Source organism: Pectinophora gossypiella, chromosome 15 (genome assembly GCF_024362695.1).
Source record: "Pectinophora gossypiella chromosome 15, ilPecGoss1.1, whole genome shotgun sequence".
Taxonomy (NCBI): domain Eukaryota; kingdom Metazoa; phylum Arthropoda; class Insecta; order Lepidoptera; family Gelechiidae; genus Pectinophora; species Pectinophora gossypiella.
In genome coordinates this window covers 13567035-13587502 of record NC_065418.1, presented here as the reverse complement: position 1 = coordinate 13587502, position 20468 = coordinate 13567035, and the positions used below count along the sequence as shown (strand labels likewise).

General features: G+C 38.8%; 2 protein-coding genes across 4 annotated transcripts in view; both read right to left on the bottom strand.

Annotated features, from left to right (window-relative positions):
* The window catches only part of LOC126373306 (connectin-like), a 46943-nt gene extending 26902 nt beyond the window's left edge, over positions 1–20041 (bottom strand). The window contains exon 1 of the mRNA XM_050019411.1: positions 19785–20041. The gene's annotated coding sequence lies outside the window, so the exon portion shown is untranslated. The remainder of the gene's footprint in view (positions 1–19784) is intronic.
* On the bottom strand, positions 4577–9993 carry LOC126373360 (uncharacterized). 3 transcript variants are annotated; one of them, XM_050019507.1, is made up of 3 exons: positions 9813–9993; positions 5403–5803; positions 4577–4951 (listed from the first exon to the last, which is right to left on the bottom strand). In XM_050019507.1, the coding sequence occupies exons 2-3, from the start codon at positions 5725–5727 to the stop codon at positions 4812–4814; spliced, it is 465 nt and encodes a 154-aa protein (XP_049875464.1). In that variant the 5' UTR covers positions 5728–5803; positions 9813–9993; the 3' UTR covers positions 4577–4811. The 3 variants fall into 3 exon arrangements, with proteins under 3 accessions (XP_049875464.1, XP_049875463.1, XP_049875462.1); XM_050019506.1 differs by lacking the exon at positions 9813–9993 and adding an exon at positions 9283–9364; XM_050019505.1 differs by lacking the exon at positions 9813–9993 and having other exon boundaries at positions 5403–6564.
* Positions 20042–20468: the final 427 nt, after the last annotated feature.

Below are 20468 nucleotides of genomic sequence, written 5' to 3'. Positions count from 1 at the left end.
CTCACAACCTGTATAGCCGAGGAAAAGAACCTACTAGAAAAACCTCGAAACAAGGCCCTGGACGTTCTTAAAAAAAACATAACTACGTACATGAATAAGTTTCAGGTAAGTAACTATAGATTTACCCTTACAAGGTTGATCCTACATCATATGGCCCTATCACAATAAGACCTGACGTCTCATCGTTTCCTGATACCTTCTTCCGACCCTCCCGTATCCTTTCCTGAACCCCGGAATTCAAATTAGGAACATTAAAGGACTAATACCAGACAACCTTGGGGAGCTCGGTGGCGCAACGGTAAACGCGCTCGGTCTGCGATTGTTGAAGTTAAGCAATTTTTGCAGAGGCCGGTCATAGGATATTATGGGTGACCACAAAAAAAAAGTTTTCATCTCGAGCTCCTCCGTGCTTCGGAAAGCACGTAAAGCCGTTGGTCCCGGCTGCATTAGCAGTCGTTAATAATCAGCAATCAGCACTGGGCCCCCGTGATGGTTTAAGGCCCGATCTCCCTATCCATCCATAGGAAAGGCCTGTGCCCCAGCAGTGGGGACGTTAATGCTGATGATGATGATGTACAGTACAATAAAAAAAGATGTCATAATTACATTATAAAAAGAAAAAATACAGTTCTTAGGATCTCATTTTATGTAGGTATGTTATGTTATGTTTATTCAAGCGTAGAGTGATTCCTACCTTTGTACTACTTTTCTTTTAGAAACTCTCCATGCTGACGAGCTTAAGGCTACGTCTATAAATACGACCACATAATTGAATAGCGGTGGATTACTTGGAAACCTTATCGAAGAGTTTTCGATCTGGTCCTACATTAATCTTCAACTCGCCGCGTCATCAAACTTCATGTTTACAAGAAACTCTCAATAAGATTAACCTCCACACTTATAGGGATGGCGATGAGGTCAGAAGACAGTCGAGAAATGGCAACATAATAATATAACATGTAACGGCCCAGTAACCGGTACGGTGAGCCTAAACGGTACACTCATGAGCAATATCATGTACCCACTTTAGAACCCTGTCGCACTATCATACTTGACATTTAATGAGACTAACGGTTTAATTTGTCGAAAAAGTTAATGTGACATGGTTTCAAAGTGTATACATATTAGTACTCGTGACCGTACGTGGGGTTACCACGTCCACACGTGATAGCCCAGTCGGAAGAACGCTTGACTCTCACTGCGAGGTCGTAGGTTCGAATCCCGGCCTAAACCAATAATTTAACGGCCTCTGTGGTCCAGTGGTTGAGCGTTGGACTCACGATCTGGAGGCCCCGGTTTTGAATCCCGGTGGCGACATATCATAAAAATCACTTTGTGATCCCTAGTTTGCTTAGAACATTACATGCTGATCACCTGACTGTCCGAAAGTAAGACGATCCGTGCTTAGAAAGGCACGTTAAACCTTTGGTCCCAGTTAGTACCTACTAATCTAAGTACGTAGTCGTTACATGAGTCATATCAGGGGCCTTTGGCGGTTCAATAGTAACCCTGACACCAGGGTTGATGAGGTTGGTAATCCACGTCACAACCCACACGATAGAAGAAGATGATATACTCTATTGCTAAAAACACGTGCCTGTCATTTATGTGTATGTGTGTATATTAGTATAGTTGTATTTATATAAGTACGTGTTATTAGTCCTAAAAGGCAAAATTTAAGACTCTTAACATTTGTAGTGTCTCAGATTCCGTGATGAGTGACTCAATCAATCAGCGAGTGACCTTTCTATGTGTAAAGATAGGTAGATAAAACATAAACGTCAAAATACCGAACTCGCGAGCGGAAAGCTGGATGATGATCATCATCCCACCAGCATTATCCCGTTTTTCACAGAATCCGCATACCTAATCCGAAAATTTGACAAGTCCAGTTTTTTACAGAAGCGACTGCCTGTCTGACCTACCAACCCGCGAAGGGAAAACCAACCCAATACAGGTTAGCGGAAAGCTGGTTGATAATAAAGGAAATAATCGAAGCTTTTTAATCGACAGTCTTCCATCCCTAATACATAGTCGAGCGAGCTAAGATCATCAATCCAGGAGGAGTCAAGATAAATGATGCCACCATATATTATTCCAGTCGACGGCCAGTGCCGCGCGATGTGGTATGTGACACGACCTAGTGACGCATGCAAATGTGATTTAGGTAAGTGCAAGTTGGATATGGAATCTGGATATATTGCTTGTTCGATCGGACGAGAATCCGAAATAGAGTCAATTTATAAATAAATGCTCACTGCTTTCTTATTTAATTTGGTTGGTGAAATTTTAATTTAAAACTGAAAAATCTGACAGCGCATACAAAAACTTAAACAAATATACATAGAGATTCATATCCCACAAACAGATTTAGTCACAAGTATACCCGGTAAGGTGGGGACATTGTCGAAATCACTTTGTGAGACTGTCCTTTGTTTGGTAAGGACTTTTCAGGCTTGAATCACCTGATTGTCCGAAAAAGTAAGATGATTCCGTGCTTCGGAGGGCACGTTAAGCCGTTGGTCCCGGCTATTAGCCGTAAAAACACCTCCACCAACCCGCAGTGGAGCAGCGTGGTGGAGTATGCTCCATACCCCCTCCGGTTGGTTGAGGGGAGGCCTGTGCCCAGCAGTGGGACGTATATAGGCAGTTTACGTATACCCGGTAAGAAAACTATATAAATACGTATATATATGAATTCGTATCTAGTAAACCGTTCTTATATTTTCGAAAATGGGGGTAAATGGGGCGAAACCTGAAACGAACCTTTCCCACTAATGCTAAAGCTATTTATGTTGATGTTCTGTCAGCCGCATGTGTAACATTTCTTATTTTATTTTTGTTACGGGCCATTTACTCATAAAAAAATATATTCACTCTTTATACAGTATCATTTTCTCTTAGTTTGGAACCGAGATAGCCCAGTTAGAAGAACGCTCGACTCTCACTGTGAGCTGGTAGGTTTGTGTCCAGCACCAACCTAAACCAATTATTATTTTCGAATTGGTTTTCGAATTCATATTTCGATCGTAAATTTAAAATTATTGCACATATACGTCTGTATACCATTCGATAAAACAAAAATATCTGAAAACAAAATCGAACGAATAAACACACAGGGATTCGAAATTTGAACCTAACTTGTCCGGATTTTTCCAGATATTTCCAGATTTTATCCGCGTGGATTTTTATCGTAGATTTACTAAATTAATAAATAAATACGATCCAGCTATTAAGGCGTGAAAAGATGACAAGCAAAGAATTACTCGTATTAATTTGGGAGAATATTAAAATCTTCAATTCCGTATTTCAGTAACAGTCTTATTACTGTCATCTCTTTCAATGGACAGTGATGAATAAGTGTACCACAGGGACCTTAGCCAAGTTACGAACCATTATGGCAATCGAAAGTGACAGTCATGATATAAGAAAACCAGGTAAGTATGCTCAAAAGTGACAGCTAACGTTTCAAGGTTAGCCCAGCTAACGTCCCACCCTGCGTTGCCATTTCGTAAAAAAATATTACCCACGACCAATGTTTTTATATTTACTTTGCAAGGACATTTTGAACTTTTAGTAAAAGATTTACTTACATTTTTAATGATTTTTATATACTACGTGATAACTAATAGTAATTAAATATTCACTTAATTTTCAAAAAAAAAATTACGTCCTTGAAATGTTGGAGATACCAATTTAATGGTAACACAGTGGTAACACTTACGTCATGAAAGGACTAGCAATGGCGGCTTGTCATAGGATGGATCATACCTGGTTTTGTTATACCATGGTGACAGTGATGAAAATTGTATTGACACAAGCTGACATGTCTATCCCATATATTCATATGACTGTCACTGTAAGTTGCCATAACCGTTCGTAACTTGGCTAACGCCCCAGAGAATCAGTGACAGGGCTATAAACATAATAAATGACTAAGCAAGTAATTTACAAATTGTAACAACACGATCTGGAGGTTCGGGTTCGATTCCCGATGGGGACATTGCTGCGATCACTTTGTGAGAGTGTTCATTGTTTAGACCACATTGCAGGATTACTGCAATTGACTGCAGTAATCCTGCAATGTGACTGCAATGTGACTGCAATGTGACTGCAATGTGACTGTGACTGGAATTTTCCGTCACAAAATTCTTGATTTTTAAATGTTTTTTTTTTAATATTTTAAATTCTACCTCTATACTTTTGCGATGGAAAATTCCACTTGATATTTACTCGAAATAGAGCTGAATCATCCCCCTTAGTTTTTGTTACGATGTCACTTACCTACACCCCGTACAAGTACGTACAGGCAGCGATACAAGTATGTATGGGTATTAATGACACCCTAACGAAATACTAAAGGGGATGATTCAGACCACGATTCTGAGTTGATATCAAGTGGAATTTCCTCTTGCAAAATTCAAGTTGTTTTGTTTTTTTAATTATTTTCAGTTCCATACTTTTGCGATGGAAAATTCCACTTGATATTGACACAGAGTCATGAGCTCAGTCATTCCTCAAGGTGTTAAGATGTCACTAAGACCCTATATAGCCTATTTTTAGCGATTTGGAAAATAATTATTTAAAAAAAAACGGTCAAACGTAGGCAAAAATACTTATAATTTAAATAAATTTAAATAATTACAAATGAACTAGAAAATAGGATTTAAAGCACAAGTTTAGTAAAAAGCAATATGAAAACAGTGAACGTCCGTTCGGTTCCGTAGCTGCGACAAAAGTGAGCCGCGCGCCATGCTCGCTTCTTTTATTGACAGCTGTCGGTGACGTGTGGCGCGTACTCCCTCCTAGGCCTAGTCTTCATCTAACACGGCCTCTCCTGACGACGGCGCGTCCTCGCCCGTGAAGCTCTGAAAGTACTCGGCTGCTGAGGATGGCCCTGGCACTGCACCGTCAGAGTCATCGTGCAGGTCGTAGGAGCTTTCATCTGCACCTGTAATTCCGTCAGAAAAAACACATTGTTAAGTTTGGGCACTAGTATTATGTAGTGATCGTATGTATGCAAAATAGAGAGTTATCCATTGCACATACATTATGCGGAAACAACCAAAATATCTTAAACCACTTTATTATAGAATGCAGAGCCCAGCTCAATGCAAAACATAACAGTACAGTGGAGCCCAGCTCAACACATTAAATAAGCGTGGAGCCCAGCTCAACACATAAAATCAGGGTGGAGCCCAGCTCAACACATAACCAGGGTGGAGCCCAGCTCAACACATAACCAGAGTGGAGCCCAGCTCAACACATAAACAAGAGTGGAGCCCAGCTCAACACATAAACAAGAGTGGAGCCCAGCTCAACACATAAACAAGAGTGGAGCCCAGCTCAACACATAAACAAGAGTGGAGCCCAGCTCAACACATAGCAAAAGTAATACTCACTCTCAAAGAATAAACTACAAGTCTCAGGAGTCCATTCGCCACGCCACAGAGTCATAAATTCGGCGGCTGCTTGCGTGGTCTTGCCATAAGATCCAGCAAGCAGTTTCATATCGTACCGCCCATGTGGCAATACTTTTGTAATTATGTAAGGGCCGCGCATGCCTGAATCAAGCTTGCCAGTTGCTTGACTGCCCTTGTTCACAAAAACGACGTCATCAACAGCGAAGGTTCGAGGAGGTCGTCGCCTCTCATTCACGCGAGCGTCTTGCCGGGTGCGGTTCATGTCCAGCAACTCGGTGGCGCGCTGGCGGGCCATCTCCCGCATAGCCTCTCGGTTGGGGCTACTCCCTTCATGGGCTACGTCTCTCAGCAGGAGCCGAATAACGGGCGTCACTGCTTCACTGCCAATCAAAAGATTTAGTGGTGAACATTTTGTTGACTTATGAGTGGTGATGTTTAAGGTCAGTTGCAATTTCCATAGAACGTCAGACCATCGCTCTTGTCTAAAATTACTTTCTACGCGAATCATGTTTAGGACAGTCCTACAATAGCGCTCCACTTGCCCGTTGCTCTGGTGCATATCAGGAGTAATGAAATATATATCACTCCCCATACCTTTGACCCATTCTACAAACGCCGTACTTTCGTACATACGTCCGCGATCAACGACTAGTAATTTAGGTGCGCCAAATAATGAAATTGCTGCTTCAAACACTCTCCGTAACTCGTTCGAGTCCTGGCGGTAAATAGGGTACAAAAGACAGTATTTGGTGAACGAGTCAACTATTAATATCACATATTTATAACCGTTAGACTCGGGAAGAGGTCCAAGCACGTCACTATGCACAGTTTCAAAGGGTATACTCGGTTTATTCCACGATGTAATCGGTTGGGGCGGTTGACGCGGCACCTTTTTGTGCGACAAGCAAACAATGCAATGTTGGATATACTTCTTAGTAAACGAGCGTAACCCGGGAAACCAAAAGTGTTTCAGTATCAGCTCGACTGTCTTATCGAATCCAATATGATGGTGTTCATCGTGGAATATCCGTAACAAACTTAAGCGATGCCCCTTTGGTACATAGCACAACAACCGCGAGTCCTCTCCCGTTACATGTAACTTGTAATACAAAATATGATTTTGTTGAACGTAGCGATTAGGATCAAGTTGCCCCTCGTTTAACTTTTGTAACAATTCCTTCGTTTCTGTATCCGCGGCCTGTGCCACTTGTGCCCAGTTGGTGGGTCTACGTACTTCGCAAACATTAACCGGGTTTCTGCTCAAATAGTCCGCGTGGGACAGAGCCGTGCCTTTTCTGTATTCAAGCTCAAAATCGTAGTCCTGTAGATAGACCCACCAACGAGCCACTCTAGGCAGCAAATCTTTCTTCCGTTGGGTTAACTTCAAGGCATTGCAGTCTGTTACAACTTTGAAATGGATACCGATGAGGTAATGGCGAAAATGCTGCAATGCCCTGACGACGGCCAGCGTCTCCAGCTCATAGGAGTGGTACCGCGGTTCGGCGCCATGTGTTGCCTTACTGAAATATGCCACAGGTCGCTTGTGCCCACCCTCATGAGTCTGGAGAAGTACCGCGCCATAACCCAACGAAGAGGCGTCCGTGTGGACCTCTGTTGGCAAGGACGGGTCAAATATCGATAACGTAGGCTCCGTGGACAAACGTTCTACTATATCTCGACGCACGATTTCCTGTTCTTCACCCCAATTGAATTGTACGCCCTTACGAAGGAGATTACTGATGCTAGCCGTCTTGATCGAGTAGCCCGGAATGTATCGCCTAAAATACCCCGCTAGGCCCATGAACTGCCTTACTTGTTTTATATTGGATGGAATCGGAGCTTTAACTAAAGCCTCGACTTTATGCTTGCTCGGGCTAACCTGACCGTTACAGATGGTTCGGCCTAAATACTCAATCTCCTTTGCAAGGAAAGTGCACTTTTTTAAATTGATTGCGAAGCCTGCGTCCGTCAAAGTTTGTAACACGTCGCGTAAAGTTTCCAGTCCCTCCTCTATCGTCATACTAGGAATAAGTACGTCGTCAATATAAACATAAACTTTTCCTTTGGCAATAAAAGAACTTAAAGTGTTTGCGATTATCTTTTGATACACCACCGGCGCATTTGACAAGCCGTAGGGCATCTTGAGATATTCAAAATGCCCTTCAGGCGTCACGAAGGCCGTCATGTGTACAGATTCCGGGTCCATGGGGATCTGATGAAACCCCGTTGCCATATCAAGACTCGTGAAGTAGACGCTTTTTCCTAGACGATCTATATGATCATCGATCAATGGCAACGGGTAGCGATCTTTGTAAGTGTTCGCATTAAGGGCCCGGTAATCCACGCACATCCGGTCGCTTCCGTCACGCTTCTTAACGAGGAGTATGGGACTCGAAAACTCAGATTGTGACTCGCGAATTATATTTTTTTCTTTCAAATCATTGACTATCTCACGTACGCGTAGTTTCTCGCTATGAGACATCTTATAAGGCCTATAGACGACAGGAGTATCGTTCTTCAATTGAATGCGCATTGTTCCGGTTTTCACGGTGGTATTAGCCGTGCCCGTAATGAGGTTTTCAGAAAACTGGTCTATAATGTCCAATAGACGTTCCTTGTCGGCACCATCTAAACTAGTATTGATAGGAACGTGCGCGCTCGATTCAAGAACGAATACTCTATCAACGCGAGTTAACCGCTGTTCGCCCCTCGTACGTACGTAAGTAACGCCGTCCCTATTCAAAACGTCCGTACCTACAATCACGGGTGTATTCATACAGCGGCTAGGTACCACATAGAAGTCAACTTCTAGAGTTATTTCGGGGAATTCAACTGTTAAAGTTGTATAGGATGTTGATTCCACATCTTCACTCCCGATACCACGAAGAGCACGATATGAGGGTATCTTATTACACTGGAAATGATCGACTACAGATTCCGAGATTAGAGAGATTGTAGAACCACTGTCGATTAATATATCAACCGGTATGCCCTGAATCACGCCTGTTGTGATATCGTTCTTCCTATAATCGCCTTCGATTTCGCGGCAGAAATTGACATTAGGAGTACCACGTGCACGGGAGGCCGCGCGCTGCTTGGCGAAACAGTCATCTACTTTATGACCTAACTTCTTGCAGTATGTACAGAGCACTTGTTTATCATTTGCATTATTGGACGTACTGGGGGTAGGGGAAGAAATATTCGGAACAGAAGTATCTGAACGCACTCGCTTCGAACACTGATAATGTTTGTGACCTATGTTACCGCAATTGAAACATTTTGTTTTGGTATCGACACGTTCGCGTTTGCGTGACATGTTAGTACCACCACGTGTATCTAAATTGCGATTTCCACTAAACTGGGATTTGTTACTAAATTGTGCGGGCTTCACATAAATGGACAGGAAACTGACTAAATTCTCGGGCAACAAATTTGCATTTGTTGCAGCTGCTCGTATTTGAGGGTCAGTGATCCCGCGTATGACAATTGCAGAAGTTAACTCCTCGCTCAATCCAGTAACAATTCGAAGTCGTAATAGCGATCGTCGCGCGTATTCTGCATAGGTGGGGTAGTTGTCCGAATTTGTTTTCATAACGTCGAATAATATGTTTGCGATATCTATTCGTTGCGGACACAATGCTCTAAACTGGGTTTTGAAATTATACCAACTCCTGTCATTTGTGACCCATTCGTTGAGCCACACTCGTGCGTCACCTTTGAGACAATTCCCGATACGCGCTAAGCACTCGCGGTCATCCCACCCGTTCAAAATACGCACGTGATCCACTTCATCACACCACATATCAAAATTATGCAAAGATGGGTCAAAACTAGAAATGTAAAAGCTAGTCGACCTTACCTGAGTAATGGCGTTAATTGCGTTAGCAATTTTATCCGTTACCTCCAACACACAGTTACGTTCGGTCGGCGTAGCAGTCGCGACGGAATGCGGCAGGCTAGGTGGCGATGACGGGCCTTGCACGTTAGAACCGTCCGGCATCATGATGGCTGGCACCTCGACGGCTCTGCCGTCGATCGCAGTAGACGGGTCAGCTTGCTGCAAGGAACGAGTGTCTTCCAACGCGTTCAGACGGGATAAAATCGCCTGAAGTTGTTGTTGTAGCCCTGGTTCCGGCGAACGTTCACGCACTCGTCCTTTACGCTTTGGTTTTGGATCAGACATTGTACTTAACTACACTAAACAAATGACGTATTCACTATTAAACGAAAAAAAAGCTCTATATTTGGAAATTTATAAGCAGGATGCCAAAACAGATGCGGATATAGAATCCCACTTCTGATTTTAGCGATTTGGAAAATAATTATTTAAAAAAAAACGGTCAAACGTAGGCAAAAATACTTATAATTTAAATAAATTTAAATAATTACAAATGAACTAGAAAATAGGATTTAAAGCACAAGTTTAGTAAAAAGCAATATGAAAACAGTGAACGTCCGTTCGGTTCCGTAGCTGCGACAAAAGTGAGCCGCGCGCCATGCTCGCTTCTTTTATTGACAGCTGTCGGTGACGTGTGGCGCGTACTCCCTCCTAGGCCTAGTCTTCATCTAACACTATTTATATTATATTTATGTTATATAGTACACAGCACATTACATCAATGACTAAGGCTATAAATTAATGATTAATTTTACAAATTATCGATATCTTTCTCTTCGCGAGAGACGCCTTGTACATCATTGTTCTACTCTGCCTACATAAATTCCATAAGCCTCCCTCATCATATCACACCTTCAAATTTTGTATCAAAAAGAGAATCCATAATTCTTGATCCTTTTATACGTTTGAACTGTTCATAAATGGCCTCTAATTATGCCTAATATGAGTCATATTGCTATTTATATAGAGTCAATTCTAAAATAAATTCATAGGACCTCAGTCTGAAAAGTAGGTTGGCTTCATACTTCAAAGAGCATGTTAAGCAGTCAGGACGCTTTTGGCGCTCTTTGGCGGCTTTGTAATAACCGCGACACCAGGGTTGATAAGGCGGGTCATTAGTCTCAAAAACCCCCACGAGAGAAGGAGAAACACGGTGCTGCTCACCAGTTTTGTCACTTGAACTTGGCTTGACACACTCCCGTGTGTCTAAATCATACAATTAACAATATACTGGGTGTTAGTGACATCGTAACGAATACTGCGGGAGATGATTCAGACCATGACTCTGAGTTGATATCAAGTGGAATTTCATGTCGGAAAATTCATGAAAGTTTTCGTGTTTTTATTAATTATTTTCAGTTCTATACTTTTGCAACGGAACATTCCACTTGATATCAACTCCGAATCATGGTTTGAATTGTCCCTTAAAGTTTTCGTTGCGATGCCACTAACACCCTTCATATCTGAGGACTTCGTGTGAAAAGTAACCGATTCTCTAGCGGTTCTACTCGCACATTAACAGACGTTAGATAAGAAAAAAACAATACATGTAGGAAAATTAGTAGAAAGGAACGCGTTAGATTGGTTATTATTATATTAAAAAAATATTAGTGATTGTCTATAAGGTATGAAAGCATGGGATTAGCTGTCTGGGAACTGATATTAGGCAGCCAAATTACTAAATTGTATAATAGTATTTTTTTTTATTTTCATTTAAAAAAAGAACGTCTAGGGCCCTGTGTTGAGGTTTTTTTTGCTGCTTCTTTTCCGCGGCCATACGGGTTGTGAGAAGCTGCAGTAGTTTTAGGCGGATGAGACGTTCGTTATATAAAAAGTGACGATTCAAAGTCTAACTATGTTACCAACTGAATAAAGACATTTTTGAATTTGAGTTTTGAATTGATAAGAATACTTTCTTTCTTTCTTTCTTTCTAGAATACTATGGAAGGATAAGAAATGGTAATTTGGTTGTTTATGATATGAATTCAGAATTGTTAATGAATAGGACGGAAGGAAGTTTTTTGTTTTAAAAATAATAAGGGTGGTCTATGATGATTCGGGTCGGAATGTAAAGGTGCATTTTTTGTAAAAAGGATAAAATAAAAGGAGTAAAGATAAACAAAATATCCCTTTTAATTCTACATTGAGACCTCCTTACTTTGAAGTCGGTTTAAAAGGACAGAGAGGAACAAGGTCATAATACTTCAATAAATAAATAAATAAATACGCTTAAAATAATCAATCCTCATGAATACTCGGTAGCATGGGAAAAACCTCTATAGATGTACTAGATACAGTTGATAATCTTTTGTATTTTAATGTGACAACATAACATAACATAAACAGCTTATATACGTCCCACTGCTGGGCACAAGCCTCCCTTCAATCAACCGGAGGGGCATACTCCACCACGCTGCCTCAATGCGGGTTGGTGGAGGTGTTTTTACGGCTAATAGCCGGGACCAACGGCAATTTAAAGGTGATTAATCTGAAATCTAAAACGGTAACTGGGCTATTCACAGTTGAGGTAAACAATGTTTTATACGCGACGAGATTAAACGCTTCCGGCTGCGTAGGATTCTCGAACGTCGATTTGAAAAACGTTGCAGTTTACCTACGTGAGGCGAGGGTGAATCAGCAACGTTTTCAATTCCAGTTTTTTGTTTGTGTTCTTTCTAACATGATGGACTAGTTTCTAGACCCATTTGGTAGAACGCTTGCCTCTCACTTTCAGGTCTCATGCCTTAACCAATGATTGTCGAATTTGTTTTCGAATTCATGTTAGGATCATAAATGATTATCACGTGCTCAGCGGTGAAAGAAATGCATTTTCGGTATTTGACCTAACCTGTATTGGGCTGGTTTTCCCTTCGCGGATTAGAAGGTCAGACAGGCAGTTGCTTGTGTAAAAATCTGACATCTTGAAGCTGTAAAATCAGACATCTAAATCAACTTTCTGACCAAAGATACAGCCATTGTGACATATTTTCAAAATCGCATATGGCTCAAAATCCATTCATAAAATCACGCCTATTTCCCATGGGGGTAAGCAGAGACTATGGAATTCCATTGGCTTCGATCCTGACACACTTCTCTTGCTTCCTCCACATTCATCAAATCGGTCGGAAATAGGCGTTAGTTTATACTTCACAAACCCACACGATAGAAGATTCTCGACGTATAGAGACAATAGTTTTAATCGTAAAGCGAAAGTCTCTCATAGATCTCTTTGTTAATTCACGGCAGTTGGAGCGGAACCCTTCCGGCCAAGTAGTCAATGCCATCTGCGGCAAATCTACAATAAGTAAAAAAAAAATGATCGGAACCCTCGCTGCGCAAGTCGAACTCGCACTAGTCGCACTTGACCGCCTTTTTTCAAATAAAAAGTATATACCTAAAGCAATAGAAAAGACAATTTGAATTGTTACTTTCACGTTTCCTTTGATGTCCGTTTGCTTTTTATCTTTATGAAGTTCCTAAAGCTTTGACAATGATTATTTGTCTCAAGGACAAAAAAAAACTAGATTTTAAAGACAGGTTGAAAATTCATTTCTAACCAGCCACGTTACGTTTTCAATTTCAACTATAAAGAATATTTGATTTGATTTGTTTATTGGTGATAATTTAATCAAAGCTTACAGCTTGTTGTATGCAACAACATGACTCTCCCATTTCTCCAGAGTAGATATCGCTGTCAGAACTGACACAGAACATGACTAAACCAATTGCGCGACGTTGTACGCATTAATTACACTCGCTTATCGATTACAACATAAACACAAACATTACATAAAGCTGGTAACATATCATGGATCCTTCTTTTTAATAAGCACAAGTTATGTCGAGAATTCGTCTTCTTAATAATCACGGGTTATATTACTGCGTATAACATGTGCGTATTATTTGTCTTGCAATTCAAACAGTCGCGCTTCATTTTTCCATAATTCAGATCACGCAATCGAAATTCAATTTCTTTTTGGCTGTCGATATTGACACGTGTTTTTTTTTTTTTTTAAAGATTTGAGTGCGTATGACTTTTTTTTTACGTGACTTATTGCATTTGCCGCAGATGGCATTAATTACCAGGCCGGACTAATCGGGAGCGCTGAGGTCTCTCACCCGGTACAAAATTTAAGACAACATGCCTGAAGGTGCCCTGTTGGGCGTGAACCTCGACTCAGGGCATCGTCTGAACTATAGAATTTCATTACCTTCGATCTACTATCTCTACATTCATCAGTCGATTACTTTACCCTACTTACTTATACTTGATGGTTACTTTTATATGTTAAACTTGCTTTACAAGTCAGTCGATTACATAAGATTACTAAATCTTTTAAGGAGCAATGTATACGTTTTTACAATAAGATTCCCATTGACATTCAGAATTTGCCTTTCAACTGCTTTAAGACAGTAGTTAAACAAAAACTTTACAAAAAAGGTTATTATAAAGTTAGTGATTATTTAGAAGATATGAATGCATGGGATTAACTGTCTGAGAACTGATATTGCGCAGCTAAATTACTCAATTGTATATCAATATTTTATGTTTATTTTTTTAAAGAACGTCTAGGGCCCTGTGCCGAGGTTTTTCTTGCAGCTTCTTTTCCCCGGCTATACAGGTTGTGAGAAGCTGCAGTAGTTTTAGGCGGATGAGACGTTCGTTATGTAAAAATTGACGATTCAAAGTGTAACTATGTTACCTACTGAATAAAGATATTTTTGAATTTGAATTTGAATTTGTTATGACAATAGATTAACTACATACCCCAAACTACTACTACCATAGATTGAACATCAGCGCTCAAAAAGTGCTATGTTTTCGCCGCATTTTTGTATCAAGCGCTGCATCTACGGTAGTAGTTAATGGTTATGATAAACTGAAAAACATACTTGGCTAAATCTAAACTATGGGATCCTATATCCGGGATCCTATGCCCTGGAGTACCGCCCCGTCTGACATCTCACAGCTAGACCAATCACGTGGAATTGTCTGCTCTAATTACATTCGTCTGTCGATTACGTCGCTTGACAGCATTCCAATCAAACTGACAAGCTATTTGATATAGATTATTGTATTAATATATACATAAGTAATTAATTATACTATCCTAATATTTGAATATGATACAAAATATGACCTCTATGGTTGATTAGACAGATATCTTTGTAACGGTGTCAACCTTGTTGAAAGAATGAAATATTATGTTTATCACAATACATGGTATAAGCAAGTATGCTCAAAAGTGACAGATAGCATTTCAAGGTTAGCCCAGCCAGGATGACGTCATCCCACCCTATGTTGCCATTTCGTAAAAAATAAATTACTAATTACTTTGCAAGGAAATTTAGAATTTTTAGTAAAAGATTTACAGTCGTAGTGATTTTTATAAATGTGACAAATAATAGTAATGAGGTACCGGGTTCGAATCGCGGCGAGGACATAATTGCCTCAAAAATCACTTTTTGAATCCTGATTTGGTTAGGACATTACAGGCTGATCACCTAGTTTTCCGAATGTAAGACGATCCGTGCTTCGGAAGGCTCGTTAAGCCGTTGATGCCGGTTACTACCTACTAATGTTAGTACGTAGTCGTTACATGAGTCATGTCAGAGGCCTTTGGCGGCTCAATAGTAACACTGACACTAGAGTTGATGAGGTTGGTAATCCACCTCACAACCCGCACGACAGAAGAAGATAATATAATATAAAGCACTCGGCTTTAGAAGGCTCAATAATAACCCTGACACCAGGGTTGCTGAGTTTGGTAATCCACCTCATAACCCACACGATAGAAGATCAAACACACGCAACTAGGTAACGAGTACTTAAATTTATCGGTTATCGTAACCCAGGGTCCATTACTTTACAGTTCTTTTCTTTAAGTTTCTTCAAAGAAAGAAACCTCTACCTTTTATTTTTTCCTTTGTTTTAAAAGGAAAGAGGAATACAAAAGAGAGAAAAGACGAATGCAGTCATTGATACTTGGATTTCTAGACATTCTCCGGACTAGATTTTAGTGCTTCTGTCGGATCGTTTTAAATGAGACGTCTAAGACTTTGTGCTTAGGTAAGAATCTAGATTTTATTTTAAAGTGTCATTTAATATTACAATGAAGAGAATTCTCCACTCCTTTACCCGTGCCATATGCGGTAAAAAAGATTAAACCACGTCGAAAAGAAACTCTTTTAAGATGTGCCATTATGATCATGTGTCTACATTACCTACAGTATAGCACCTCCACCTTAGGACTTCATTCCAACTAGAAGTAAAAATCTGAGTAGTGATTTAAGCATGACAAACTTATAGACAGAGATACTTTCTTTTCTTTTTAATCGACTTCAAAAAGGCACTTCGGAATTTAGATTCTAACGTTGTATTCAACAAAAAGTTATTTCTTACTTTTCATTTGACAGGTTTTGAAGTCGTTTTATGTTTTTTATTTAATTAGTTTTTTTTTTAATTTAGTAGCCTGAATGCAACTTGCACAACATATATATATTTTTAATAAAATAGGTTCGTGTTTGACCACTATCTGCCCTGATGGCAAGTGACGATGTGGTCTAAGGTGGATCACGCTTACCTAGCAAATGCCTATTCACTCTAGCCTTGAAGACTCCCAGATTATAACGAGTTGGAAAATACGACGGCAGGCAGTTTCAGTCCTTTGTTGTTCGCATCAAAAAAGAAGAGGCAAAATTTAAATTATTTATTTTAGATTAATATCCATAATTATAAGTACATTAGATTTTATTCCATTGTTAAAATTAAATTAAATTATATAAAATCAAACAAATTTAAAATTATCAATGTCCTAATAACTAAAATAAATATAATATTATTAATAAAAATAAAATACAATACATGAAATAAAATACCCATTGGTGCCCAAATAATACATACATATTGGTGCCCATTTGGGTGCACACAAACTTAACCCAATTTTAGTTCGACAGCTCTTAAATGAGTGCCGTCCTGCACTTACAATAAGTGCAAGAAAGGGATAGAGCTAATTTTTGTCCTGTCAAATTAAGTCAAAATTAGTTTTAACCGTTTAGGTCGGATTTGTGGTATATCCACAACATAAGGATGAAATGTCTGCCGACGTCTAGTAACTGCCACCTTCTGATTACTTGTGACTCTACCCACCCCAATAGACATTAAGTGCCTGAATTTCTATACGGGGTGTTAGTAACAACGTACCAAATATTGAGAAGGTTGATTCAGACCATGATTTTTTTTTTTTTTTTTTAATTAAGATGGGTTTGCTCTTGACTTCGTTCTTCTACAAGAAGAAGAGATCGACGTTGGAACGAGCTTACCCAGAAAATGCCTATTCACCCGTGATTTAAAGGACCCCAGGTTATAAGAGTCAGGAAACACCGACGCCGGCAGCCCATTCCATTCCTTGGCTGTGCTTGGCTTGGCTTGGCTGTGAGTTAATATCAAGTAGAATTTAACATAACAAAGGGACATGTTCAGACGAATAAAATAAGCAAAAATAGGCGGCCTTAATGCTAAACACCACTTCTTCTTCTTCTTCAGTATCCTTTCTATAAGTAGTATTAAGGTTGTGTCTATGCTGCTAGGGAAGCGTGTGACGTAAACCGGCAAGTAAGCATGAACATTTTGATGAGGATGGAAGAAGCAAAATTAGTGTCAAAATTGTATTAAGTGAAATTCCGTGGTGTCTGCCTACCCCAATGAGAAATAGGCGTGATATTATTCATATAAATATATAAGTTACCAATATTCCAAATGGGGCCCAACATTACCCACATCTGGTAGATCACCGGATTGCATGAGCCATTTGCAATTCTGATCCGAACTGCTTTTACGTATTGAATAATCAATCCATTTTGCGGAAATTGAACAGACCTTTAGTGTGATGGCATACGAGTAATGCCATGTTATAAAACAGTTAAAAAAAGACCTTTCCTTTCCTTTTTTTTTTGAGTCTTTTTTCTTTTTTCTCATTTAAGCTATCTTTGCTGTAGTTAATTTTGCATGCCGTTGTCACCTATAATTAGGGTAACAATTACTCTTGTTTACATAAAAGTAAATTGTAATGTATTTATTGTTGTTAACTCTGTTGGTGACCTTACTTACTTTATGTAAAAAAGCTTATTATATGATTAATGACTACCTAAAATAATAAAAATGTCTGGTATTGAATGTGTTCCTCTAGTTATTAAATAACTTGTAATGTATATCCTCATTGGTTTTTAAAAGATGTGTTGCTGTTGCAGTTTCTTGTCATTTCTTCTCCTCAGCCATAACACCTTGCGAAATGACGTAAATTCAAAAATGTTACATTGACCTTCAACAAGTTTATCCATGATAATTACGTTGAATAAATGATTCTGATTTCTGATTACCTTAAATAAATAAATAAATAAGAACGTGCAGCGCTAGAGCAGCTAAATAATAATAATAATAAAGTTTATTTATGTAAAATCTACGACACACATATACATTCAACTCCAACTATTATATTTGGCCTACAATCCGCTATCATATTTTTACATTATAAAACCTCACACCTACTTCCCAACACGGTCGGTAAACCGGACCCCTCAAAACCTTAGGTTAGGTGAGCGGACCTTGTGAAAAACAGGATAACGCTTGGAGGATACATACATAAGTACTAAATATATAATACATACAACATTACGGTACGGCCCAATGCGCTGTATGACGAGAAAATCAATAAACTAAAACAACAAAAATAAACATTGAATAAAAAAAGAAACAAAAAGAAAAATAAGACTAAAAAAGAAAAAAAAAGAAAATAAAGATAAAGTTAACTGACACATTATAAGCTCCTTAAAATTATAGATCCCTTAATCGAATTCTACGAGACGTTCGAATACATACATACATAAATTCAGCCTATTTTCCACCGGGGTAAGCAGAGACTATGGAATTCCATTTCCTTTGATCCTGACACACTTCTCTTGCTTCCTCCACATTCATCAATCCTTTCTTACACGCGCCACGGGTCAGAGTAGATCGCACTGAACCTTTCCTAAAGACATCTCCAATTTAATCATATTTTTCTTTCCCACAAATAACCTCTCGAGCTAGAACATTTGTCGTCATACAAAACTATAGTACTTATACAAAATATCCTATCCATAGATATACCAACTTGCCCATTCTCATTTGTTTTCGATACACATGTCATGCAAATTTTAACATAAATTAAAGAAAATAAAACTTTTTCGGACATCTCCGAAATTCCTAGAAGGACGTACTTACATTGACCAAATTGGAGATGTTCTTAGAAAAGGTTCTGTACGACCTACTTTGAACCGGCGCGCGTGTATGAAACGATTGATGTATGTGGATGAAGCAAGAGAAGTGTGTAACGATCGAAGCAATTGGAATTCCATAGTCTCTGCTTACCCCGGTGGAAAATAGGCGTGAGTTTATCTATGTATTCGGGCATCTCGTAGAACAGGAAAATTTTGTACAAATATAATAGTAGCGGGTTAGTGCAGACTAAAATAATACATAATTAGAACTAACTACATGAGATGATTAACCCACACGATAGAAGAAGAAAAATATTGTGAGCTTGTGTTATGTTATATCTATCTACCTGAAATAGAAATGTTATGAAGATACGCTATGAGTAAAAATCCGGTAATTACGAATCCATTTTTCAAGTTTCAGTTTGTATGAAAAGAGCCTTCTCACATCTCCCTAAAAGAATTATGGTTGAACCGTCGAGAATTGTAATATCTCAGTTTTCAGAGGAGCATTTGAATTTTTTCAGGCGAATTTCTTTTAATTTCCTCCCTTTCACCGTGTTAACTCAAGCTAAGCCGCAGAGTATGAAAATGTTTGTAGGAAAACCAATTTGGAAAATAATGTCCAGAAAAAAAAATCAGTCAAGTGCGATCTGAGTCGCGCATTATCATAATTAAAACACCCCCTATTCCCCCTATTTTATGTGTTTTAATTATCCAATATATTGTTGTATTTATTGTGATTTAAAAAAAGAAGTTGTACGTTTATGTATTTGTACGTTTATACAGGGTACTTAGGTTGATATGAAAACTAATACTAATATAAGAACAAATAAAGATTTTTTTTATTATCATACTTCAGCACTTAAAGATTTTATTAATTACTTTAAAGCACGCTGTAAAAATACTAATGTGAACCGGACTAAAATAAAATAAAATTATTATGGTTCTTTCAATAAACATTTATAATTGATATACACGAAAGAGCAATGCACAATTTAAAAAAAAATTGCGCCTACACGGAAATTAAAGAAAAAACTTTTTTGTTTATTAAGTAAGTAGTACTAAATTTTTAATATAATATATTTATATAACATTATATTTCATACGAGAACATAAAATGCAACTAATTATAAATAAGTAAGTAACACAATTCCCGATAACTAATCAACAACATAATTAGACAAAACAGCAGAAACTTTACTTACTTATCACTTCCACAGTCCAAGTTTAATTTCACCAAATTCGTTCCAAGTTTAAAAAATCTGAAAGCTGCCCGCACCATACAGGTAATGACCATCGACTATTGTTTCACTGTCCATGCAAATTATATACTGATCTAATAGTACTGTCATAATATAAATTTAAAAAACAAACAATAACAAATCACACAATAGGCAACATCGCTCGATCCGCACACGTCTGTCCGGCGTAGGACCGCGCGTTACACTGAGACAGAGCTCCGAATATTTTTTCTGTCTGGCTTTTATCAATGAATACGGCGTGAGAAATTCGATTTAGAACTAGAACTACATACCTATCACGTCCATTCCCTATTGGGATGGGCAGAGATCGCGGAATTCTACTTGCTTACTTACATACTTTACCGATTTATAGTACCTACGGTCACGAGTACTAATATATATACACTTTGAAACCATGTCACATTAACTCTTTTGAAAAATTAAACTGTAAGTCTCACTAAATGTCAAACATGATAGTGCGACAGCGTTCTAAAGTGGGTACATGATATTGTTCATGACTGTACCTATCTCATGTCTTGAATTTTCTTTAAAACATCCTAAATTTGACTACGGTAAACTTCCCTCTTCCGACTTTATTAGCTACATTCGCCTTGTGTATTCAGAAGTGATGGTATTTTATTTAAGTAT